A 26,715-nucleotide genomic window follows, 5' to 3' on the forward strand; every position below is an offset into this window, starting at 1 on the left:
CTCTCTCTCCCACTCTCTCCCTCTCCCCATCTCTCTCTCTCCTCTCTCTCCTCTCAGACCATATGACATAGGAGCAGAATTAGGCCACTTGGCCCATCGAGTCTGCTCCGCCATTCAATCATGGCTGATATTTTCTCATCCCCATTCTCCCCATCTCTCCTTCCTTCTCTCCTTTCCCACTCTGTCTCTGCCCTTGTCCTGCAGGGTGCTGAACAAGGCGATTTGGAGGGGTTGGGGTTTGTTCATAGAATGTACGGTGCTGAAGGAGGCCATTCGGACCATCGAGTCTGAACCAGCCCTTGGAAAGAGCACCCCACCCAAGCCCACACCTCCACCCTATCCATGTAACCCAGTAAACACACTTTACCTTTTTGGACACTAAGGCCAATTTAGCATGGCCAATCCACCTAATCTGCACATCTTTGAACTGAGAGAGGAAACCGGAGCACCCAGAGGAATCCCACGCTCAGATGGGGAAAACGTGCAGACTCTGCACAGATAGTAATGCAAGCTGGGAATCGAACCTGGGACTCTGGAGCTGTGAAGCAACTGTGCTACCGGGTTGCAGCAATGGAGTTGGGAGGGCCTCACAAGAAGGTAGTGTGGGGGGAGAAGCTTTGCCCCTCCCAACCTACACACCCCCAGGTTTCTCACTGTGTCATCTGATCAGCGGCCGACAGCTTCCCATCCCTGACCTGAATTCCTGATCCAGGATCACGAGCCTCGATTTTTCTCTCCCCGTAACCTGAGCCTTTGGTGATGGCGGGTCCAGCATCACAATGTGGCGGGGCCAGAGTTCAAATGATATAAAATCCTAAATGACAAAGTAAATCAAAAAGAAAGGTCCCAAAGAGTATTCAAGTGAAATAACTTATCGGGGGTGAAATATAGTAAGGACTGGAATGGGACTTATGGAGTTATCGGAGACCAGACTAGTAGCTGTGCTCCTACCTCTAGTTTCTTATTCAAAATCACAGTTAGCACTCATCCTCGAGAGAAATCTGAACCCAAACTGCTTCAGAATTGGAAGGGTGTAAAAGCCTCAAATGTGGAATGGTGCTACTGTAGTATCTGTTGCCAGTGCATTCAGGAAGTCAAACTAAATACAAATTGCAGTTCCAAAGGGTAATAGATGTGATCGTGGTGATTCTGAGTGTCAAAACCTTGAATTTCCTGTGTGTGCATTGTGGAACCTAGACCCAAAACTGTGTCCATTCCTGCACCCATTCTCCCAATCCCAACATATGCAACAATCGCAATATCCTGTCAATCAAAATAGAACATGCCTGAATGTAAAATCGGATGTCAATAGGGCATATTATAAAGTGTCTTAATTGCACCATTTAAGCAAATCAAATGCAATGAAACAGAAGTTTTAAATCTAAGAACTCAGGAGTAGGAGAATCAAGTGGAACTTTCCTACTTGAAAAATAAGAGTCTTGATATATTACTGAAGGAGGTTATTAAAGAAGACAGTACATATGAGTATATGACGGTCAATAGTTTTGGTCAGTGTGTTTTTCCAGGGACTAATTTTTACCACGCCAGCCGATCTTCGCGACCCACATTTTTTCTTGCCTTGTTTGCTGCTGACAAAATGGGGGAATCGCAACGGGAGAAGGCCCAATGCACGTGATGTCGACATTCGGGAGTTCTGAACTGTTCTGCCTCCCTTCGGGCAGGAAGATTACTTTGAATTTAAAAAAAAAATCTTGTCCTGCGTCTCAAATTGCGCAAATTTGCGCGCAACAGCCGGCTTTTAACACTGTCGGCTGTGAGCAGCCTTCAAAATGATGTCTGCAACCATATTAAAAAAAAATGCAGGCGCACTGTGCATGCCTGCCCGCTCATCGGTGCGCATGCGCAGTCTGAGCATGCGTACTGATGACCGGGTACGCATGTGCAGTACTCCTGCATTTTTTTCACATGGTCCCGGCCATCATTTTGAAGGCCGCTCGCAGCCGGCATTGTCAAAAACCGGCTGTTGTGTACAAATTTGCGCAATCGAGGAGCGCCGCGATGCACGGCTCCGCAACCCTCCCGACACCTGCCCGCGAACCACCCCGACTTTGAAAATGCCTGGGTTAGGTTGATGTCTGAATAACGATTCAAATGCTGTTTCCTGTTCCTAAAACTTAAAGTTCATTCTTTACTGCAAAGGTAGTTTGTGTTAGTAAACCATCCTTTATTATTGTTATGCCATGAGATTTTGTATGTCTTTCACATTCGTCGTTTGTGCTGGTGATAGGTCCATTTTCAAATACAGCCAAATATTAATTCTTCATTTTTTTTTGCCATTAAGCTCTCACTTCACATTGCTGAATTTTAATTGTCAAATGCTTCAGCTTTTCTGTTTAGCACACCATGAAATTGAATTGACAACATTTGTCGATATTTAAAAATGGTTTAAATGTGCAATGTGCCATTCACTTTTTATTTAAGGCAGCGTTGCTGCGGAGCATCATTTGTTTGAAAGAGGTCTATTGTTCTCATTGTGGAGTATTGGTCACTTATTAAAATTGAAGTTTTTCCTCTCTTGCATTGTTTCACTGTGTTGCCGGTGTGGTTTTACTTATTTATTTTGGGTTTAAGTGTATTTCTGCTCCTTGTTTACATGAACTGCTGGAACTGTTGGTGTAGAAAATGGTAGCAATTGTTTAATGTTCCACAGAGGCCTCACTTTCACTGCCACAAGATATATTATGCCTCCATGTCAGCTGAAGGTATGTTTCACTATCTCTTCACAAATTGCTTCAAGCATGTCCAGCCCCTGTATCATTGTTGTCACAACATTTTATGACTGCCTACCACCATAAAGTTGGATTCTGTCAGCAGCGATTAATACTTTTAATGACTATACATTAACATCAGTGAATGTTAATTAAGAAATGTTCTTCCATTTAAATTTTTCTTTTTACCACTTTCCCATACAGTCATTTTCTTGCTTGATTTATTTCCATTCTCTTTTTTTTTTAAAATAATTTTTATTGGAATTTTTTACAGAAAATATAAAACATAACGACAAACAATGAAATGCAACAAAATAACCCATAATAACTGTAACACCCCCCAGACCGTATCGACGCATGTATCACATCCCCCCAACCCCAATGAACAACAAAAGAACTTAAAAATAAATTAAAATTAAATAAACAAACATAGTCATCGTCCCCCCCCCCCTTTTCCCTCCCCCTCCCCCCGGGTTGCTGCTGCTACTGTCCCCGTACCCTATCGTTGAGCCAGAAAGTCGAGGAAAGGTTGCCACCGCCTAAAGAACCCTTGTACCGACCCTCTCAGGGCGAATTTGACCTTCTCTAGCTTAATGAAACCCGCCATGTCATTGATCCAGGCCTCCACGCTTGGGGGCCTCGCATCCTTCCATTGTAGCAAGATCCTTCGCCGGGCTACTAGGGACGCAAAGGCCAGCACACCGGCCTCTTTCGCCTCCTGCACTCCCGGCTCCACCCCAACCCCAAAAATCGCGAGTCCCCAGCCTGGCTTGACCCTGGATCCCACCACCCTCGACACCGTCCTCGTCACCCCCTTCCAGAACGCCTCCAGTGCCGGGCATGCCCAGAACATGGCATGGTTCGCTGGACTCCCCGAGCACCTAACACACCTGTCTTCACCCCCAAAGCACCTACTCATCCTCGTCCCAGTCATGTGGGCCCGGTGCAGCACCTTGAATTGGATGAGGCTAAGCCGCACACATGAGGAGGAAGAGTTAACCCCCTCCAGGACATCAGCCCATGTCCCGTCTTCGATCTGTTCCCCCAGTTCCCCCTCCCACTTAGCTTTCAGCTCCTCTACTGATGCCTCCTCCGCCTCCTGCATAACCTTGTAGATATCAGATATCTTCCCCTCTCCGACCCAGACCCCCGAAAGCACCCTGTCACTCACCCCCCTCGCGGGAAGCAAAGGGAATCCCTCCACCTGCCGTCTAGCAAATGCCTTTACCTGCAGATACCTGAACATGTTTCCCGGGGGGAGCCCAAATTTCTCCTCCAACTCCCCCAGGCTCGCAAACCTCCCATCAATAAACAGGTCCCTCAGCTGTCTGATGCCCGCTCTGTGCCAACCCTGAAATCCCCCATCAATGTTCCCCGGGACGAACCTATGGTTCCCCCTTAACGGAGCCTCCATCGAGCCCCCCACTTCTCCCCTATGTCGCCTCCACTGCCCCCAAATCTTGAGGGTAGCCGCCACCACCGGACTCATGGTATACCTCGTAGGAGGGAGCGGCCACGGCGCTGTTACCAGGGCCCTAGGCTTGTATCTCCACAGGACGCCCTCTCCATCCGTTTCCATGCTGCCCCCTCCCCCTCCATTACCCATAGAACATAGAACAGTACAGCACAGAACAGGCCCTTCGGCCCTCGATGTTGTGCCGAGCAATGATCACCCTACTCAAACCCACGTATCCCAACAACCCCACCCCCCCCTTAACCTTACTTTTAGGACACTACGGGCAATTTAGCATTGCCAATCCACCTAACCCGCACATCTTTGGAATGTGGGAGGAAACCGGAGCACCCGGAGGAAACCCACGCACACACGGGGAGGACGTGCAGACAGTGACCCAGCCGGGAACCGAACCTGGGACCCTGGAGCTGTGAAGCATTTATGTTAACCACCATGCTGCCCCCTTGCGCACCATCGACACATTGGCTGCCCAATAATACCCCGAGAGATTGGATAACGCCCCCCCCCCACCCCGCTCCAAGAAGATTATTTCCATTCTCTATCTCACTATTTGTATTGAAAGTTTCTGTCAGCTCCCATATCTTTTTTAACCTCTCCCCATTTCTATTAAACAGTTAATCGTTTTCTCCCTTTTTTTGTGCATTGAGCAAAGCTGGCTTTTACTAAGCCGGCATGATCCATGTCTTCCTGGCTGTCATGTTCTAAAGAAATAAACCAAAGCTAAGAATTTTTGTTAACCTGCCCACTGCATAATTTTTATATTGATATGGATCACTATCAAATGGGTTAGCAACCTTATTTTTTTTCAATCTTTCATCAATAAAGCCCCAGTAATCTATTACGGGAATGTTTTTCTCATTCAACTGCCCCAGTAACTTCCACATTTTGATGGACGTAAAAGGTCGGTTTTGGACACAAAGAGAAACCGATTATTTAAAATTGGGTCTGTACTACATCAGACCAGTAAAATATGTGAAGCGCAATGTTTACTTGCATAAATTTCAACAGGAAGCCAAATATTTGCATCTGCTCAGTTTTCACCTCGGTAGACTCAAACAGAAGATTATTGAACGTTTTATTACTAAAACACTTTGATGTTTTAAATGGTACATTAGCTGGGGAAAAGTTGTATTCCAGTGCCTAGGTAAGCCTGGATAGAAAGATGAAGGAAAGGGATGGAAGAAGTTGACAGCAGAAGAATGGACCCTGGGTCTGTGAAGCATGGTACTATCTGGGGTGCCAAGAAACATAGAGAAGACTGTTTTAGGAAACTGTTAAATCAACAAAAACTTGCATTTATATAGCTCCTTCACTTAGCAAATCGTCCAAAAGTGCTTCATGGGCGATGTTAATCCAAGCCACAGAGGGAGAAAGCAGGATAAGAGACAAAAGTTTGTCAAAGTAGGTTGTCAAAGGAGAAGTGAGAGGTGTAGCATCTGAGCAGTTTTGGGGGGGAAATCTAAAGTTTAGGACCTAAGCTGCTGAAAGCATGGCCATCAATGGTGGAGCATTTAAAATCAGGGGCGTGCAAGTTGCCAGTATAGAGGGGTTTAGAGCTCTCGAACATTGAGCTGGAGAATATTCATCATAGGGATGTAGGGTTTGAAAAAAGATTTATTAAAAATTAAAACAGGACCTAGTGTAGGCCTTGAGCACCGGGATGAAGGGTGAATTAAATTTGGTGTGAGATAGGACACGCACAGTGTTTTAGTCGAGTACAACTTTAAGGAGAGTGGGAAATGGGAGGCTGACAAGGAATGCATTACAATCATCAAATCTGGGGCTAACAAAGCATGGATGTGGGTTTCAGTTGCAGATGAGTTGAGGGCGAGTTGGGCAATGTTGTGATGGTAGAAGTATGCAGTCTTGCTGGTGGTTTGGTTCAATCTCTTTCAGTTGCCAGGAAGAATGGAATCAGTGGCTGGGCAGCAGAGCAAACTGAAAACACTGACTTTGGGCTTCCCAGTGTTTAGTTGGAGAAAATTTCAGTTAATCCAATACTGGATGGCAAACAATCAGGCTGACAAATCCGAGAAGGCGAGGGAGCAAGAGAAGTGGTGACGAGATAGGCTGAGTGTCCTCAACTTGCATATGAGACCTGACGCCATGTTTTCGGACGATATCTCTCAAGGGGCAGTGTGTCAATGAGAAATAGAAAGGAACCAAAGATAGAATCTTGAATGAATCCAGCATAACTGCAGGAATGGAAAGAGATGCCATTGCTGGCAATTCTCTGGTTGCAATTGGATACTGAAGAATGGAAGTGAGTGAGAGCAGCCCCACCCAGCTGGGCAATGGAGAAGAGGATGGTGTGGTCAACCATGTTGTAGACTACAGGTGAGTTGAGGAGGGAAAATTCCCCACGGGCACATAGAATGTCATTTGTGATTTTGGTCAGTACCATTTCAGTACTACGGCAGAGATGGAAACCTGATTTGGTCAAATAGCAGAAAAGACGGCACTGATTTGGGAGGTGGCAGGTTGGAGGATATTTTGAGTATAAACAGAATCTGGAATTGTATCTCTTGATGTAACAATGAAGACAAAATGCCACCGGGAACATTTTCCGAAGCATTGCCACTGGTCATGTGAACTAACAATGTGAACTGCAACTGAAGAAGAGGCCTTGTACGAAAATAAAATATAAAATAGAAATCACATGTGGTTAAAGAGACAAGTTGGGCAGAAAAATGAATTTACAAGAACAATTTTTTGTGAGGAATGTTCCAGGAAAAGATGATAGAAATTCCCTTTGTGAAACTAAGCTGGCTTGATGCATCTTCCTTTTGGAAAAAATACCTGTTTGCAAACTGTCTCTATTTGCGATTGTTGTTATTTCCTCCATTGCCTGTCCCGTGTATTAGCTTAATTGTTGTCTCTGCAGCCTGCCCACTTGGTCTCAGAATGCTGTGGTGCTTGCAGGTGACGTAGGAGATGCTACACAGTCCTTGCTTCTCCTGGCATTAACATTGAATTATTTGCTGAATTACAACATAACCTTTTCTTAACTGCAGATCAGCTTTAGTTGTATGCACACAGGATAGATGTTATTGTAGCAGTGTTCACATAGTTCTGGTCCCAGAGCAAAAACGTTTACGTTTATAAATTACTATTGTGCAATTAAAGAAGACCGTTTAACATGCTTGAGTTGCATTCTGCTATTTCAGCTGAGACATTAAGCACTTTGTTTAAAAGTGAATAGGTTATCACAAGATTTTAAAGTAACAAATGAGAACATGTTGCATGCACACACATTGTCTGCTAATATTGGTAACAGTTGTCTTTGACAGCTTAGTCATGTTTCACGCACCCACTCAGGTTTCAGGGGGGCACAGTAGATAGTAAAGCTTTTAAAGGAAAAGGCAGAAGGTTGGATAAGGTCAAGATGCTTGAAGGAAACCAGAGATAGAAAGTCAGAAAGATCAAGGGGTCATTGTAATGGATACCACAACACTACCATAATTGATTTGGCTGAATGATTGAAAGTGTAACCCAGTATAGAGGCTTTGGTGAGGGCCATGGTGTGCACACTTCTGAGCAAAGCTTCAGTCGAAGTCAAAAATTATTTGTTCTGAGGATGTCGTTTAAGGAAAAGGTGTTTTTACATTGTTCCATGGGATCCTTAAAGTGCAGGTTGGGGATCTTGTTTTTCATATCTGATCTAATATATTCTGGAATAGTTTGAGCTGACAACCTTCTGACCCTGAGGTAACATTGATACCAACTGAACTAACGCTTTCTTACAGGGTTTTGGCTTTCAAATACAGCCCTGAAATCTTTCCCGGAACATTGTTTTTCACCCAGATAGAGTTAATAAACCAGAAATATGATAACCAGAGTTTATTTTCCAATCTGCTAGTGATGATGTTTTAATAAATTTATTTCTATCAGAGATGTAAAAATGCCTGAATCAGCGCACTGTTTGTTATGAAAATAAAGGGAACCAACTATTTCCCTGAACTGTACTGTTCTCATATTAGTGGTTGTGTGCAGTATTTCAATCAAGATATTAGAACTGTGGTATGAATCTTAAAATGATGCCGTTGTTCTGAAAGAATTTAACATCGAAGGTTTGTAACTATTTATGACATCCATAATATGCAATGAATGAGTTGCTCCAAGATTTGAACCGAGTTTCTTTGAGAATAATAACTCCATTTTAATATTTTAACATTTAGGCCATAGCTGTAATATTTTGAGGATATAGTAACTTACTGTGTGTGAGCATCACAATGCAGTGATTCATGTTGTGTTTCCTTTATTTACGTATTTTCTGTCTGTGCGTGTTTTGTGTTATATTTTCAGTTATTAAAGATATTGGTTCTCAAACCATTGTGGTGAATGGTTTGCCTAAGCAGAAACTGATGTCATTATTTTTCCTGAAGAATTCATAAGTAAACAATTATTCCACTTATGTTTCTGTGAGCAGTAAGAACTTTGTGATGCGAATTAAGAATGGTAGATACTGCTTGCAGAAGTTTAAAATCTCAAAACTTCACAAATGACGAATTTGATTGTGTTACAATAGCTCAGGTCTCTGAACTAAAAAAAATCTAGTTATGATAAAACATGACCTAGGTTTCCATTTTCAGTGACGGGGTTGGATTATTAAGCCATCAGGTCAACAGCACTCCAGTGATGAAAACTGGGAAATTGTGCTTCCCATGGGAAGAAAATATCCCCAAATAACTGCCTGATAATAGTGTGTGCATCTCTCGGCCTGTGCATGGTCACATTCTGAGAATGACTGCATAGGCCCTGCCTCTTTTTAAAAAAAAAAATCCCTTAAGAGTTCCTGCCGCTGAATTTTGAGGGCAGACCCGACACCAAGGTCATCGCATCCAACTTTCATACCATAGAAATGTTGCGAAATACAGCAGGAGATATTCTTATCTCACTTAAATTTGTTGTGCATGTATAGGATCCTTACAGTGCAGTAGGAGGCCACTCGGCCCATCGAGTCTGCATCAACCCTCTAAAAGAGAACTCTACCTAGGCCCAATCTCCTGCCCTAACCCCACCGAACCTACACATCTTTGGACACTTGAGGGGCAATTTTAACATGGCCAATCCACCTAACCTGTGAAATGGAAGGAGGCAGGTACACAGTCGAGTACATTTGGATAAAGCAAGTACCCACAAGCAGCAACTTAAATTTGCAACCTGTTTTTTTATGTGAGGGAGGTATATTGGCTCACATGGCAGGAAAATGTTGTGCTCTTCTAAAGTAGCATGATGCCACCTTGCAATTTGGGTCTCCATTTTGATGTCTGCCCTCTGAAGGTGGATCGCACTTTAGTACTGCACTGAAATGTCATGCTCAATTCTGTGTTGAAGTTATTTATTGACTTATTTTGAGTACTGTTCTTTAAACACTGAGCAACTTTGCTTTATTTGATTTGGGTGACCTGCGTGATTAGGTTAATCATGCTGTCTGGGCAAAGTGCTCAGTTGAATTATGGAATATTTGGACGGTGAGTAATGCGATGAGAAATCTGGAGCTGAGCCAGCAAGGGTTCCCTTGCTGAACAATAGTCCAAATAAATCCTGTCTTTCTGCATATGCTATACTTGAGGACGTCGCGGAGGAAACTTGCATCTATGGCACGTACAGTCCTCACAATTCGAATGCTCCCTATTCTTACTTCATTTTGTTATTACACCCACTAAACCTAAATTGAGATTATTTTATTTGTATAATGTTTGGCCCCATTGCTGACACTATTACATTCCAATCCAAAGAAATCTGCTCAACACTATTTTTCCTTGTGTTGTTTGCCAAACTTGCTACCTGTGCTGTCACTACGCTTCAGCATTGTGCACCTCTGTGTGATCAATAAACCTAATTATATGGCACCCATCAAGGCGCCAGAAGCCGAGTAGGTGCGCATGGAAGAGGCCTCCTCCGTCGCCACGGCGGCACTCCCATCCCCACCCAAAAAAACACTCCAGCAGCCTGGTGGTGATAGCCATCCTCCAGTCCTGGAACCAACTATGGCAACAAGTTGGCCTGGCCAAAATGTCGGACAAAGCTCCCATCTGCAACAACAGCGCTGACTGACGCCACCTTTAAAAAGTGGGGACAGGACGGAGGGACACTGACAGTCAGGGACCTATACACGGACGGCAGGATCGAAACAATGGACGAACTGACAGAGAAATTCCAGCTAGCCAGGGGGAACGAGCTAAGGTACCTGCAACTCAAAAAACTTCCTACATATCTACAACCGCCACAACATACATTACTGGAAGAGTTACTGGACGCAAGCATCCTAATAAAGGGAACTGTAGCGACATGTATGACCGACTGGTAGAATGGACCGACACCGTACTGGGCGCAACAAGAAAGAAATGGGAGGATGACCTGGGGATTGAAATAGGGTGGGGACTCTGGGGCGAAGCACTGCTTTGGGTCAACTCCACCTCCCAATGCGTAAGGCTTAGCCTGACGCAGCTAAAAGTGGTACAGAGCCCACTTAACAAGAACCCGTATGAGTAGGTTCTTCCCGGAGGTGGAGGATAGATGTGTACAGTGCCAGGGAGGCCTGGCCAACCACGCCCACATGTTCTGGTGTTGCCCCAGACTTGCGGGGTACTGGACCGCCTTCTTCGAGGCAATGTCCAAAGTGGTGGGGATGAGGGTGGAGCCATGCCCAAAAGTGGTGATCTTCGGGGTATCAGACCAGTATCAGACCAGCCAGATCTATTCCTTGCCTTTGCCTCTCTGATCGCCCGCCGTAGAATCCTGTTCGGCTGGCGGTCAGCAGCACCACCCAAAGCTGCAGACTGGCTGTCCGACCTCTCAGAATGTCTTCAAATGGAGAAAATCAAATTTGCCATCCGAGGGTCAGTTGACGGCTTCCACAGAACATGGGCTTAACGATAAGGGATTTGTTCACTCAGCTCGTTTCCATCCCTCCATGGTTCAAGCTATCGAACTGTAACTGCAGAATGGACTAGGATAATGAATGACTCGGTAGTCGTGCCTAAAACAACTGGTGGAACTCAAATGGGAAGGTGCTGGGCCTTGGTGGTCTGTATCAGAAAAAACGAGAAGATTTTAAAAAAAGCAGAGGCTCTGACCAAAACGTTTCAAATATATTTGGTTATGGAAATTGAGCAAAGGCTTGAAGTGCTAAAAACACACTTCTGATCAAAAGGGGAAATGTGGATCAAATAGGTCGCCACAGATTGAATGTCGGCAGTGGCTGCCCAATAAGTTTCTGGAGATCTAAATATTGAATACTTACTGAGAAAGATATGGGTTAATAAAGGATAGCCAACGTGAATTTGTAAAAAACCGACAAATTAAGGAGGTGACTGAGAAGCTAATAAAGGAAATGCAATAAATGGTTTCCTTTTCAAAAGGCAGTAGATTGGATGCCATATAATGAACGAAGTATATTTACCGTTTTGTACACAAAATAGAATATATATATATATATATTATACATATAGAAGAGAAGGGAACATGCACAAAAAACAAAGCAAACAACAAAAAAAAAAGTTAGGATAAAATAACTGGTAGGGTATTATGTGCTCGCTCAATTACAGCAGCTCTGTACAATTGGCAATATTGTTTTTAGCACATAAGTAGGCATCTGGTTGTGGGAGGTGGGGAGGGAGGTGGGTACTGGGGGAGCTTGTATACATTTGGGCGCCGGGAAAACAATTACAGAGGGCAATACGCAAATAGATGTGGTGTTGGTGTTGTCACTTGCTTCTCCTGGGCGGTTTTCGCTGTCGTTGTTGTCTCGCGATCACCTCCGCTTCAGCCATTCATCCCGTCTTTCACCTGGATTTTCCTTGTTCTCTGAATCTGTAGTAGTTTATTGTTTCCCGTGCCCTCCTTCCAGCTGTCATTGCCTTGCCTCCCCCCCACCTCACTGGTTCCCCTCTATTGTTCCCTGTCCCCTCCCTCTTCTCCCCCCCACCCCCCCTTCCTGTGGTTCGTCTTTCTTTTATCTTAGTTTTAGCTGTTATCTCCCCCACCAGTCTATCCCTCCCTCCTCCGCCTCAGCTACTTTCCCCTGCTTCTTGGCTACCTAGCTATTCTTTGCTTGTTCGTTGGCCACAAACAGGTCCTGGAACAATTGGGTGAATGGCTCCCAAGTTTAATTTCCCCATCTCTTCTTCATAGCTAACCATACTCCCACTACCACATTTTCCTGTAAAACAAAAAAGACAGAAGTTCTCATTTAGTACTCAGCTTTTTCTTCATCTTGCAACACAGTGGTTTGCACTGTGGCTTCACAGCACCAGGGTCCCAGGTTTGATTCCCGACTGGGTTACTATCTGTGCGGAGTCTGCATGTTACACATATATTATGACATCACTATATTTCCTGGCTAAACTTTCTTTCTCCTCTTACATTTCTATTATTTTTGCATCTCCTCTATAATTTGTGTTGGCTCTAAAAATTTTTGTAAGTTGCTTTTTATTTTCTCTGTTCACCCAAGGAACTCCAACTTATCTCCTTTTCCTCGCCAAGCATTTTCCATCTTTTAATTCACTTCCATTATTTTCAGTTTAATTTCCGTCTTTATAATTGTTTTTTGTTCTGGTGCTGTTGAAGTTACAGAATTCCATTTTTTTTCCCCTAGGGTGCATATAATGCTATTAAAAATGGTGCAGAAAATACTATTGCATTTGGGAAAGGTAAGTGTGGTTACGTTTATTTTTGAGTTTCTTCTTCCAGAGCTTGGGATACTGAAGGGATTTGGAGCAGGTCCACTGTTTTCCTGACTGAGGCTGGCTGACACAGCAGTGGTCAACCCTGGGACCTTCTGGTTCACCTGCAGCTGTTGCTAAACTATCTGTAGCAGGAGGGAAATGGGTTCCTTTAATTAATGCTCATCGGTGGATTTATTTTTTTAAACAAACAATTTTATTGAGGTATTTTAGGCATGTATTTTAGGCATTGTACAGTACAAAAAATTGAACATAGTGCAAACCACGGCTCAGTTCACGCAAGGACCTGCCTCAATATCCCCCTACTCTATTCTCCCCCCCCCCCCCCCCCCCCCCCCCCCCCCCCTCCCCCCAGCTGACGCTTACTCCTCTGCGAAGAAGTCAATAAGTGGCTGCCACCTTCGGGCGAACCCTAATAGCGAACCACTCAATGCGAACTTGACTTTCTCCAGGCCAAGAAAGCTCGCCATGTCCGATAGCCATACCTCAGCCCTCGGGGGCTTTGAGTCCCTCCATGCTAACAGTATTCGTCACCGGGCTACCAGGGAAGCAAAGGCCAGAACGTTGGCCCCTCTCTCTTCCTGGACTCCAGGGTCCTCCAAAACCCCAAAGATTGCCACCTCAGGGCTCATTACCACACCAGTTTTCAATACCCGGGACATGACATCTGCGAAAGCCTGCCAATACCCCCTGAGTTTAGGGCACGACCAGAACATGTGTACATGGTTAGCCGGCCCTCCGGTGCATCTAGCACACTTGTCCTCCTGCCCGAAGAATCTGGTCATCCGGGCCACCGTCATGTGGGCCCGGTGTTCATTGGCGGATTCTGTTTGTTAATAGGATCCAAGCTGGTTGGTGAAATCACAGCCAAGACTCGCGGCTTTCCATTATAGAGAGAGAGGTTATTGACTTATTCAGTCGCACAACTGTCCTCCCACATAATCCGGTGCCTATCCCTCATTTATATGCTTTTTTGTGACCAAATGAGCAAGAATAAACTAATTGAATTAACTAATCGAAAGCCTCTTAAAGAGACTGTAACAAAACCACTTCCAAAAATATCCTTTCTTTATATTCCTTTCGATAAAACAAAATTCAATAAATTAAACACAAACGAGGGTGGGGGTGACAACTCCTGTTTGGGCACTGTAACCAAATCAAAACATCAAAGGAGGTTTATCTGACTAACTAAACCGAAATATTTCCGGGGGATGATGATGATACAACCCAGCCCCCACGGGGCCCACCAATCACAGAATGCCTAAAGCGTATCAGCCACCTGGCCGCGAAGCTAGTTACAGCAGAGGGGCAGACAGTCAAGTCGGATGATTTTTTTCTCATGCTGATAGCGAATTAATGCTCCTCACTTGTTTTCTTAACCGTAATGATGCAATTGACAATGACAAACCATAACAATGTAGTTGATAAGACACTGTTTGCATGTCATGAATATTAGATCTTTGATTACTGCGAGTTTATATCACGTCATTAGCTATTACGTACTACAATTAAAATAGGAAAGGAAAAGTTCTAAAACAAATTGATTTCTAAACTGCTTTGGAACTAAAACCGTGACCACATAAATACAGACTGACCCAGAACTCGGTAGGGAAATGTATGAAGTACAGTACTTTTTAAACTCTTGAAAGCTGAAAAAGAATGTTTTCTAGCAAAACGAAAATGAACCTGTGTGAAGAGCCAAGGTCTATTGTGTAAGACTCAAAGGTTGAAAAGAAGAGGTATGGTTTTAAAAACTGAAATCAATGTGCAGTGATCATGTGACATCAGGCTAGGGTTTAAAAGCCTGAAGGGTGATGGGGAGACTGAGAGAGGTAAAGAATACAGCTGCTTTATATTTAAGGAAGGAATGAGTTGAGTAGAAGTCAGTTCTATAAGTCTTTCAAAAAAAATGAGGATGAAGGAGGACAAATAGTGTCCAGTTGCATTGTTTGTGCTCGTCAACTACAGAGAAGTGAGTTCATCGTAACAGTACACTCAAATTTTAATGAGGTAACATAGAACATACAGTGCAGAAGGTGGCCATTTGGCCCATCGAGTCTGCACCGATCCATTTAAGCCCTTGCGTCCACCTATCCCCGTAACCCAATAACCCCTCCTAACTTTTTTTTTGGTCACTAAGGGCAATTTAGCATGTCCAAATCCACCTAACCTGCACGTCTTTGGTCTGTGGGAGGAAACCAGAGAACCCGGAGGAAACCCACGCAGACACGGGGAGAACGTACAGACTCAGCACAGACAGTGAGCCAGCAGGGAATCGAACCTGGGACTCTGCCGCTCTGAAGCCACAGTGCTGTGCACTTGTGCTACTGTGCTGCCCAACAAAAAGTATTGATGAGGATAATGCTGTTTTGTGTATATGGGCTGCGATTCTCTGCAACCACGATGGGTGGGAGAATAGCGGGAGGTCTGCTCCCGCACCTCCTGCTATCCCCCCCCCCCCAATGGCGTGTCCGGTTTTCCGACATGCCGCTCGGAGAAACGCGGGCCGCCGTATTTCACGGCGGCCCCCGATTCTCCGACCCGGTTGGGCCGTGCGGCCTGCCGTTCCCGACCTGTTCACGACGGCGGCAACCACACCTGGTCGCTGCTGTCGTGAACATGGCGCGTCAGGTAAGTGGGGGGCGGATTGGGGATCGAACACCACGACCGTGCTCGGGAGGGGACTGGCCCGCGATCGGTGCCCACCGATCGCACTGTCAAGGGGACATACTCTTTCCCCTCCGTCGCCCCGCAAGATCAAGCCGCCACGTCTAGCTGGGCGGCTGAGGGGAAAGACGGGAACCGCGCATGCGCGGGTTTGAGCTGTCCAACCCGCGCATGCGCGGCTGACATAATTAGGCGCCGCCGCGGCTTAATTCTTGGCACGCCGGGCCTTGAAGCCAGGGACAATGCCCGGCCACCGGGTTTCCCGGTACGGCCCGCCTATCCCCCCGGGTAGGAGAGACTAGGGGGCTGGGAGAATACCGCCCATGGACTTCCACAATGCGTTTGATACAGTGCTGCCCAACAGACCTGTGAGGTCATTTGGAGCTCATGGAATAAAGGGGACAGTAGACAGAAGAGAGTGCGAGTGGAGGACCCTGGGACAGGCAGTCAGCAGCACTGAGAGGACAGTGCTAGAGGAGCAAAACAAGCCAGGCAGTCAGCAACACCTACTAGAGGGGAGTGTGAATGGAGGACCCTGGGCGCAGGCAGTCAGCACTAAGAAGAAAGTGCCAGAGGAAGGCACCAACCAGACAGTTAGCCGCATCTTGAGGAGAGTGCAAGTGGAAGACATAACCAGTCAGCACAGCCGCCGAGGACCTAAGATCACAAGAGAAACAGAAGTTCACTGGTTGATGAGAAACTGCTTTTAAGGACTATTATCAAGAAACTGAGATTTAGGAACTTCCGGTGGCGGCGATGTCCGAGTGAGCCGCACATTCGGCGGGCTCTCACTTCGGCGGGCGTTTAGGGGCTGATTCCCCACGATAGCGGGACCACGTTGCTGAAGGAAGGCGGCGGTGAAAGGGCGGAAGAGCGGGCTGCGGCACATGGAACAGCGGGAGTTCAGGAGGCAGAAGAAGAGAGAGAAAAAGGGACAAAGTCAAGGAGCTGAAGAAACTTACCTGGAACCTAAGATGGCAGACACACGGACACTGGACTCAGCAATCCAGCAGGCGCTGGATAACATGCTCCAGGTAATGAAATCCAGTTTTGAATTGCTGAAGCGGGACAGCTTGGACCCACTCCAGAAGGCAGCGGATCAGCTGAACCAGAGGCTGGATGCGCAAGATGTTAAAGTTAAGGAGCTGGGAGAGGCGGTGGAGGAGCAGGCGGATGCGTAGACGGTTGCGGCGCTAGAAGTTGACGGGCTTAAGGAGCGGCAGAGAAGACTGCTAGATAGAGTGGAGGAGCTGGAGAATAGAGCCCGCAGGAACAACCTGAGGATGGTTGGTCTCCCGGAAGGGGCTGAGGGAGCTGATGCCGCAGCGTTTGTAGCAGACCTATTGATGCAGCTGATGGGGGCCGAAACCTTTCCGCGACCGCCGGAGCTGGAGGGGGCATACAGAGTGCAGGTGAGGCAGGGGCGGACCCCCCCCCCCCCCCCCCCCCCCCCCCCCGCCCGATGGTGATTAGGTTCCACAGGTTCGTGGACAAGGAGCGGGTGCTGCAGTGGGCAAAGAGCGCCAGGAGCAGCACGAGGAACAACAGTGTTCTCCGCATTTACCAGGACCTAAGCCAGAAGGTGGCTCGGCTGTGAGCAGCCTTTAAGAATGTCAAGGAGGTGCTGTTCAAGAAGCACTTGAAGTTTGGTCTGCTGTTCCCGGCTCGTTTATGGGTCACGCACCAGGGTCAACACCACTACTTCTCCGAGCCTGAAGAAGCGATGGACTCTGCGAGGGATCAGGGGCTGGTCCCGAAAAGAGGCACCACGGGCCCGAATTAGGGCCCGAGGGCTACTGTATGAAGGTACGCCGAATGGGCCTGGACTGCTGTTCAACGGTTTGCTGGGTCAAAGGTGCCAAGCGGAACATTTGGGACTCTTTCCTTTGTTCATGACATTGGTTTGTTTTTTGTTTTTTTTCTCTTTTTTTCTGTTTTTTCCTTTTCGGCCGGATTTTTACTTTTTGTGCGGCTTGTGGAGGACACTGGAGCCGGCACGGTAACGAAGGGGGGCCAAGGACGTGGGTTGGGTTTTTTTTGTTTTGTTGATGTCCATGCCTTCCTGTGCCAGTGAGTTTGCTCCAGTGGGTTGGAGAGGGGGATGGGGCGCCGGGGAGTGGGGAGGAGGACGGGGAAACAATGGGAATGAGACAGGAAGGCGCCGGAGTGATGAGTCACCGGGCTAGCAGATTGGCTAGTCAAGGGAGTCAGGTGGGGGGGGGAGATCACAGCCAGTGGATGGCAGGGGTGGGGGTATCGGGGGATGTTGTTAAGGGGGGGGGGGGGGTTCTGCTGACGTGGGAGGGACTTGAAATAGGCACCGGAAAGGAGGTCGAGGGTGGAGGCAGCCAACGGGCGGGCCAGGAATGGCGCGACGCGCGGGCGGGGGGCCAGCCCGAGAAAGGCTATGGCTGACCAGCGTGGTTGGGGGGGTGGGTTGCCCCCCCCGACCAGGCTGATCACCTGGAACGTCAGGGGACTGAATGGGCCGGTTAAGAGGGCGTGGGTGTTCTCGCACTTGCGGGCTCTGAGGCCGGACGTAATTATGTTGCAGGAGACACATAGAACATAGAACAGTACAGCACAGAACAGGCCCTTCGGCCCTCAATGTTGTGCCGAGCAATGATCACCCTACTTAAACCCACGTAACCCGTATACCTGTAACCCAACAATCCCCCCATTAACCTTACACTACGGGCAATTTAGCATGGCCAATCCTCCTAACCCGCACATCTTTGGACACATCTGAAAGTGTCTCACCAGACCAGGCTAAGGAAGTTCTGGATTAGCCAGGTCTTCCACTCGGACTTGGACTCAAAGTCCAGGGGGGTGGCAATCATGATCAACAAGTGGGTGCAATTTGAGGCGGAGGGCATAACCGCAGACAGGGGGGGGCAGATACCTGATGGTACGGGGCAGACTGGAGGGGAGAAGAGTGGTGCTGATGAATATATATGCCCCGAACTGGGATGACGTGGACTTCATTAAAAGAGTGCTGGGGAAGATCCCGGACCTGGACTCTCGCAGGCTAATAATGTGGGGGGGGACTTTAACATGGTCCTTGACCCGGCTTTGGATCGGTCGTGTCCCAGAACGGGTAGACTCCCAGCAATGGCAAGGGAGCTGAAAGGGTTTATGGAGCAAATGGGGTCAGTGGACCCCTGGAGAGCCAGACAGCCGACAGGAGGGGGCTACTCGTTTTACTCGCACGTCCATAAAGTATATTCTAGGATAGATTTCTTTGTACTAAGCAGGGATTGTATAGGGGAGGTAAAGAACACGGAATATTCGGCAATTACTATCTCAGATCATGCCTGCACTGGGTAGACCTGCAGATCGGGGGGCGAACTACCAACGCCCACAATGGAGGCTAGACGTGGGACTGCTGTCAGAGGAAGGGATCTGTGAGAGGCTTCGGAGGTGTATGCAAAATTACTTGCAGGTGAATGACACGGGGGAGGTAGCGGCGACCCTGTGGGACCCTACGGGGGGAGCTAATTTCAATTGGGGCCCACAGAGCCGAGGCAGACAGGGCAGAGATGGATAGATTGGTCAGGGAAATTGGTCGGATAGATGAAGAGCACGCGGAATCTCCGGGGGAGGTTTTACTCAGGGAGAGGCAGAACTGGGGGCACTATCCATGAGTAGGGCTGTGGAACAGCTTAGGAAGGCGAGGGGCGTGGTGTACGAGCACGGGGAAAAGGCTAGCAGATTGTTAGCGCAGCAACTCAGGAAGAGGGAGGCGGCCAGGGAAATAAATAGAGTGATGGATGGGGAGGAGCGCAAAGTGGAGGACCCGGCAGGATTGAATAAGGTATTCCGGGACTTCTATCGCAAGCTGTATACTTCGGAGCTGCCGGAAGAACCGGAGGAGATGAAAAGGTTTCTGGATGGGTTAACATTCCCAACAGTAGGTGGGGGGGTGGGTGGGGGGGGGGGGGGGGGGGGGGGGGGGGGGTGGGGGGGGGGAGTGAATGGGCTGGGGGCCCCGATTAGAGTGGAGGAGGTATTGGGGGGCCTAAAGGCCATGCAGTCGGGGAAAGCCCTGGAAGCGTGCGGGTCCTACAGGCCAATCTCCCTGATTAATGTTGACGCCAAGCTCCTGGCAAAGGTACTGGCGGTTAGAATGGAGGACTGCGTACCGGAGGTGATTGGGGAGGACCAAACTGGGTTCGTGAAAGGTAGGCAGCTGGCGGCCAACCTGAGAAGATTACTTAATGTGATAATGATGCCCCCAGTGGGCAGGGAGGTGGAGGTAGTGGTGGTGATGGACGCCGAGAAGGCCTTTGACCGGGTGGAGTGGGGCTATCTATGGGAGGTGCTCGGACGGTTTGGGTTCGGGGACTGCTGAATTGGATTAAATTATTATATCAGGCCCCAAGGGCCAGCGTCAGGACTAACAGAGAAGTGTCGGAGTACTTTAGGCTGTACAGAGGGACCAGGCAGGGCTGCCCGCTCTCACCCCTGCTGTTTGCGCTGGCCATAGAGCCGCTGGCGATTGCACTGAGAGCCGCAGAGGGATGGAAGGGGATGGTTAGGGGCGGGGTAGAACATAGGGTCTCTCTTTATGCAGACGACCTGCTCCTGTACGTGTCGGACCCAGTGGCCGGGATGGGAAGTATACTGGGAATGTTGAGGAAGTTCGTCCAGTTTTCAGGATACAAATTAAATACGGCCAAGAGTGAAATGTTTGTGGTACAGGCAAGGGGCCAAGAGAACAGATTGAGAGGGCTACCGTTTAGGGTGGTTGAGGAAAATTTCTGGTATTTGGGAATCCACGTGGCACAAGACTGGGGCAGGCTACACAAGTTAAATTTGGCCAGGGTGGTGGAGCAAATGAAGGGAGAGTTTCGGAGATGGGATGCACTCCCGCTGTCGCTAGCAGAGAGGGTGCAGACTGTAAAGATGACAATCCTCCCTAGATTTCTGTTTGTTTTTCAGTGCCTCCCGATCTTTGTCCCACAGTCCTTCTTCAAAAGAGTTAATAGGATGATCATGAGCTTTGTTTGGGCGGGAAAGTCTCCGCGGGTGAAGAAGGCGATGCTGGAGAGGAACCGCAGCGAGGGAGGGCTGGCTTTGCCGAGTCTCATTAATTATTACTGGGCGGCCAACATCGCTATGATAAGGAAGTGGATGGTGGGTACGGGGTCTATCTGGGAGCGGGTGGAGGCGGCTTTGTGCAGGGGCTCCAGCCTGGCAGCCCTGGTCACGGCTCCTCTACCGCTGCTGCCGGCCAGGTACTCCACCAGCCCGGTAGTGGTGGCGACCCTGCGGATATGGGGCCAGTGGAGGAGGCATGTAGGGGAGATGGGGGCGTCGGTTTGGGCGCCAATCTGCGACAACCATCGGTTTGCCCCCACGAGTATGGATGGGGGTTTCAAGCTAGGCGGCGGGCGGGGGTGGGAAGGGGGGGCGATATGTTCCTGGAAGGGAGCTTTGCGAGTTTGAGGAGCTTGGAGGAGAAATTTGGTCTGGTAAGAGGAAATGATTTTAGATACCTACAGTTGCGGGACTTTGTTCGTAGACGGGTCCCATCTTTCCCACGCCGCCCGCCAATGGGGATCCAAGACAGAATAGTCTCTAGGGGGGAAGAAGGGGAGGGTAGAGTCTCTGATATTTATAAGGTGTTCATGAGGGAGGAAGGGTCCCAGACAGAGGAACTGAAACTGAAATGGGAGGATGAGCTAGGCGGCGAATGGAGGATGGGCTCTGGGCAGAGGCCCTGAGTAGGGTAAATTCGACCGCAACATGTGCCAGGCTCGGGCTGATTCAATTTAAGGTCGTTCACCGGGCCCACATGACGGTGGCTCAGATGAGCAAATTCTTTGGGATAGAGGACAAATGCGCTAGGTCCGCAGGAGGACTAGCAAACCACGTTTCATATGTTTTGGGCATGCCCTAAGCGTAGGGGGTACTGGGAGGGATTTGCGGGTGTCATGTCCCGGGTGCTAAAAACAAGGGTGGCGATGGGTCCAGGGGTGGCAATTTTTGGGGTTTCAGAAGACCCGGGAGTCCAGGGTGAGAAAGAGGCCGATGTTTTGGCCTTTGCTTCCCTGATAGCCCGGCGACGAATAATATTGGCGTGGAGGGACTCAAAGCACCCGAAGACTGAATTGTGGCTTGCGAACATGTCGAGTTTCCTGGGTATGGAAAAAATTCAGTTCGCCTTGAGGGGATCTGTACAGGGGTTCGCCCGAAGGTGGCAACGATTTATTGACTTCTTTGCGGGAGAGTGAGCGTCAGCAGGGGGGGTAGGGGGTAGAGTAGAGTAGGAGGGGTAAAATGGCGGGTAGTACTGGTGGGAGAGGAGCGGGCTTGTGCAGTATGTTACGATTGAAGTATTGAATATACGTGGATGTTTGCACATTTTTGCCTTTTTTGCTTTCTTTCTGTTGATGTCTGTAACTGTTTACAAAGCCAAAAACTACCTCAATAAAATTGTTTATTTTAAAAAAAAGAAAGTGAGATTTAGAAAAACACTATTTTTAAAAACAGGGTTATTTAACTTTATTTCCCTATTACTTAAAAGTTGGGCCAGGTAAAAACAAGTTACATAATAGAATATAGAACATACAGTGCAGAAGGGGGCCATTCGGCCCATCGAGTCTGCACCAACCCACTTAAGCCCTCACTTCCACCCTATCCCCGTAACCCAATAACCCCATCTAACATTTCTTTGGACACTAAGGGCAATTTATCACGGCCAATCCACCTAACCCGCACATCTTTGGACCGCGGAAGGAAACCGGAGCACCCGGAGGAAACCCACGCAGACACGGGGAGAACATGCAAACTCCGCACAGACAGTGACCCAGCGGGGAATCGAACCTGGGACCCTGGCGCTGTGAAGCCATAGTGCTATCCACTTGTGCTGCCCTGAAGTAAACATAAGTAAACAAAGCTAAAATGAAGTTAACGTAAGTGAAGCACATTGAAACCATGGTAGGAAAATTTGGACATGTGGAATAGGGGGGGGGGGTGATTATACTGCAGCTTAGGAACCTGGAGGCGGGCGGCACATTGGCACTGCTATTTCACAGAGCTGAGGATCCAGGTTCGATCCCGGCCTCGAGTCACTGTCCATGTAGAGTTTGCACATTCTCCCCGTGGTCTGCGTGGATCTCACTCCCACAACCCAAAGATGTGCAGGGTAGATGGATTGACAATGCTAAATTGCCTCTTAATTGGAACAAAAAATGAATTGAATACACTAAAGCAGTACAGGAAAACTAGGCAGGAAGACCAGGAGACACCTGGGATCCGTCTCTCTAATTGGTTTTCCGTTTTGGATAGCAGTGGTTTCCCGTAGGAGTGCGATCAGAGCCATGTTTGTGGCTCCGCAGATGACTCTGTTTTACAGGAGTGGGGAAAGAAGAGAGGAAGAGCAGTAGTGATAGGGGATTTATTAGGAGAACAGAAGCTTCTCACTGTATCATCATAGAATTTGCAGTGCAGAAGGAGGCCATTCGGCCCATTGAGTCTGCACCGGCTCTTGGAAAGAGCACCCCATCCAAACCCACACCTCCACCCTATCCTTGTAACCCAGCAACCCCACCCAACACTAAGGGCAATTTTGGACACTGGGCAATTTAGCATGTCCAATCCACCTATCCTGCACATCTTTGGACTGTGGGAGGAAACTGGAGCACCCGGAGAAAACCCACGTGCACACGGGGAGAAAGTGCAGACTCCGCACAGACAGTGACCCAAGCCGGGAATCGAACTTGGGATCCTGGTGCTGTGAAGCAATTGTGCTAACCACTATGCTACCATGCTGCCCTAACTGTATAAAACAAAACGGTCTGTGTCTGTAGTTGTGACTCCAGGATGTTACGTTGCCTTCCTGATGCCAGGATCAACAATGTCATGGTGCAGTTTCAGGACATTCTAAGAAGTTTCAGGGAGGGTGATCGACCAGAGGTCGTGGTCCACATTGGTACCAACTTAAGTAGGAGAGGGGAATGAGGTTCTGAAAGCAGACTTTATGGAGCTCAAAGAAGATTGAAAAGCAGGACCTCTAAAGCAGTAATATCAGGATTACTCCGTCCCACGTGCAAGTGAGTATAGAAAGAGGAGAAATCCTGAGATGTTTTACCAATCTATTCAGAGCAAGAGAGTTACTCAGGAAAAGGTTCGACCTAGCACAGATGAACATGAGTTGATTCTTAAGATGTGGGCAGGGTTCTCAATGGGTACTTTGAATCTGTCTTCACTAAGGAGAGAGATGATTTAGAAATTCTAGTCAAAGAGGAGGAGTGTGAAATATATATAAGAGAGTATATAATGGAGGGAATGACATCCTCGAAGGTGGATAGTCACCAAGGGCCAGTTGGATTGTATCCCAGGCTGTTGAAAGAAGGCATGGAGGCAATAGCGGATGCTCTGCGAGATCATTTTCCAAACCTCACTAGATATAGGTGAGGTACCAGAGGACTGGAGGTCTGCGAATGTTGTACCATTATTTAAAATGGATAGGCCAGAAAACTATAGGCGGAAAATGTCTGACTTGGCTGGTGGGCAAATTATTGGAAACAATTCTGAGAGACAGAATAAACCGTTACTTGGAAAGGCATGGGTTGATCAGGGATAGTCAGCATAGTTTTATTAAGGGAAGACAGTGTCTTTTTTTTTTAGAAGGTTGCAGGGTGGATTGATGAGGGTAGTACAGGGAATATTGTCTACATGGATTTCAGTAAAGCATTTATTTAACAAGGTCCCACATGGTAGGCTGGTCAGAAAAGAGTGAACTCATGGGACACAGGGGGAAGGTGACAGGTTGGATCCAAAATTGGCTTAGTGTCAGAAAACAAAGGGTTGATGAATGTTTTCATAGAATTTACAGTGCAGAAGGAGGCCATTCGGCCCATCGAGTCTGCACCGGCTCCTGGAAAGAGCACACCCTACCTAAGGTCAACACCTCCACCCTATCCCCATAACCCAGTAACCCCACCCAACACTAAGGGCAATTTTGGTCAGTAAGGATAATTTATCATGGCCAATCCACCTAACCTGCACATCTTTGGACTGTGGGAGGAAATCGGAGCACCCGGAGGAAACCCACGCACACACGGGGAGGATGTGCAGACTCCACACAGACAGTGACCCAAGCAGGAATTGAGCCTGGGACCCTGGAGCTGTGAAGCGATTGTGCTATCCACAATGCTAGGGAAAATAACACAATGGGAAAATAACTTCCAGTGGTGATCCGTATTGAGGCCCTCACTTTGTTGTATACATTAATGATTTAGACGTGTGGGTGGTGTGATTGGGATATTTGCAGCTAACACATTGGCTGTGTCGTTCTTGGTGAAGAGGATACCTGTCATCTCTGGAATTATATCAATGTCTTGGTTCAGTGAGCAGAGAAGTGGCAAATGGAATTCAATCCAAAAAAGTGTGAGGTAATGCATTTGGGGAGGGTAATCGAAGCAAGGGGACACTTAATAAATGGGAAGACATTGAGAGAGGTTGAGCAAATGGGAGACCTTGGAGTGCATGTAGGTCTTTGCAGGTGGCAGAACAAGTGAACAATGCGGTTAAGAAAGCATAGGGAATTTTTCCTTTATTGGGCAAGGTATTGAATACAAAAGCATGGATGTAATGATGGAGCTGAAAAAAAACGCTGGTCAACCTAAAGCTTTTGTGTACAGTTCTGATGAGCACGTTACAGGAAGGACATAATTGCTCTGGAGAGAATGCAGAGGAGATTAACAAATATATTGAAAATTGTAACTATGAGGTGAGATTAGATAGGCTAGGGTTGTTTTCCTTAGAACAGAGGAGGCTAATTGAGGTTTGAAATTATGAGGAGCCTAGTGTAGACAGGAAGGTCTTATTTCTCCTAGCTGAGGGGTCAATTACCAGAGGGTATAGATTTAAGGTGATTGGTAGAAGGATTAGCGGGGTCACAAGGAAAAACCTTTTCACCCAGCAGTTGTGGGCATCTGGAACTCACTGCCTAAGTTGGTGGTTGAAGCTGAAACTCTCAACTAATGTAAAAGGTACACTAGTACCTACATCTGAAATGCTGTACCCTGCAGGGCTAATGACCAGGTGCTGCAAAATGGATTTTAATTAAGCGGTTAGTTTCTTTTATCTCTTCTTTGGCCGGTGCAGACACGGTGGGCTGAATCGTATCTTTTCTATGGCAACGTGGATATGAAATGGGCTGAGTAATGGACGGTTGTTTTTTGGACTTTATAGTGGAGTTCCCAGAGCTTGGTGTTAGGACCCCTGCAGCTTCCTGATATATATATGAATGACCGAGACTTTGATTTACAGGGCACAATTTCAAAATTTGCGATGCTCTGTAACTTGAAAGCAGTGTGAACTATGAGGCGGATAGTGTAGAACTTTAATAAGACATTGGTTAGCGGAATGGAGCAAAGGGATCTGGGTGTAGTGTCGTTCAAACAGTTTGTAAATTTACATGCATCAAATATTAACCTTGAAAGTTCGAGCATAAGATAAATATTGTAATTTATTTAATCATTTGCACCTTGTATCGTAACGTTTATTTTTATTTGTTCAAAACCTGTGAAATCTTGTGGCTTTATTCACTTAGCAAATGTCTTGAAAGTTTTTGTTACCTTTCACAAAATGTTCCTGGTCCCTATCTTAACAAGAACTTGGCCCACAGAAGATTTAAGGCAAAGATTTCCTCTAAGTTTATAATGGATGGATTTATATGCTCACTATACCTCGGGTTTCATTGTGGGCCAAATGTATGCATTGAATTAATGCAATCTGAAAGAAAGATGTGAACGTCAAGCGGAATTGTCAGCAAAAGTCTGAATTGTGAGTGGAAGAGATTGTTCTGCTCCGCAAGCAATAAGCTTGAGAGAGAAGACACAGGATGAAGCATTGAATAGTAAAGAAACTTTACTAGAAGAAAATTGATAGCCATTAACATAGCTTCAACGGATAACAATGTGTTAGTATTGTATTTGGAGGTACATGGACAAGCCCTTGTCAGACTTGAGAGATATTGAGTGAATGGCAGACACTAGTACCCACATTTGAAGTGCTGTAACCTGCAGGGCTAAGGACCAGGTGCTGGAAAATGGGTTTTAATTAACCCAGGAAGGTTCCAGAGGATTTAAGATTGACAAGAAGCTCATCAGTCATGTTCGTGCCTGAAGCCAACTGGCTGTCG

The 26,715-nt window shown here is 47.3% G+C and overlaps 1 protein-coding gene across 4 annotated transcripts in view; it reads left to right on the forward strand.

Annotated features, from left to right (window-relative positions):
• LOC119951677 (MICOS complex subunit MIC27-like) overlaps positions 1-26,715 on the forward strand; it is a 95,271-nt gene that overhangs the window by 47,401 nt on the left and 21,155 nt on the right. For all 4 annotated transcript variants that reach the window (XM_038774897.1, XM_038774893.1, XM_038774896.1 and 1 more), the window contains exon 4: positions 12,806-12,860. In XM_038774897.1, the coding sequence (XP_038630825.1) occupies positions 12,806-12,860 (55 nt within the window). The remainder of the gene's footprint in view (positions 1-12,805; positions 12,861-26,715) is intronic.

This window comes from Scyliorhinus canicula, chromosome 17 (genome assembly GCF_902713615.1).
Source record: "Scyliorhinus canicula chromosome 17, sScyCan1.1, whole genome shotgun sequence".
In the NCBI taxonomy this organism is placed as follows: Eukaryota; Metazoa; Chordata; class Chondrichthyes; order Carcharhiniformes; family Scyliorhinidae; genus Scyliorhinus; species Scyliorhinus canicula.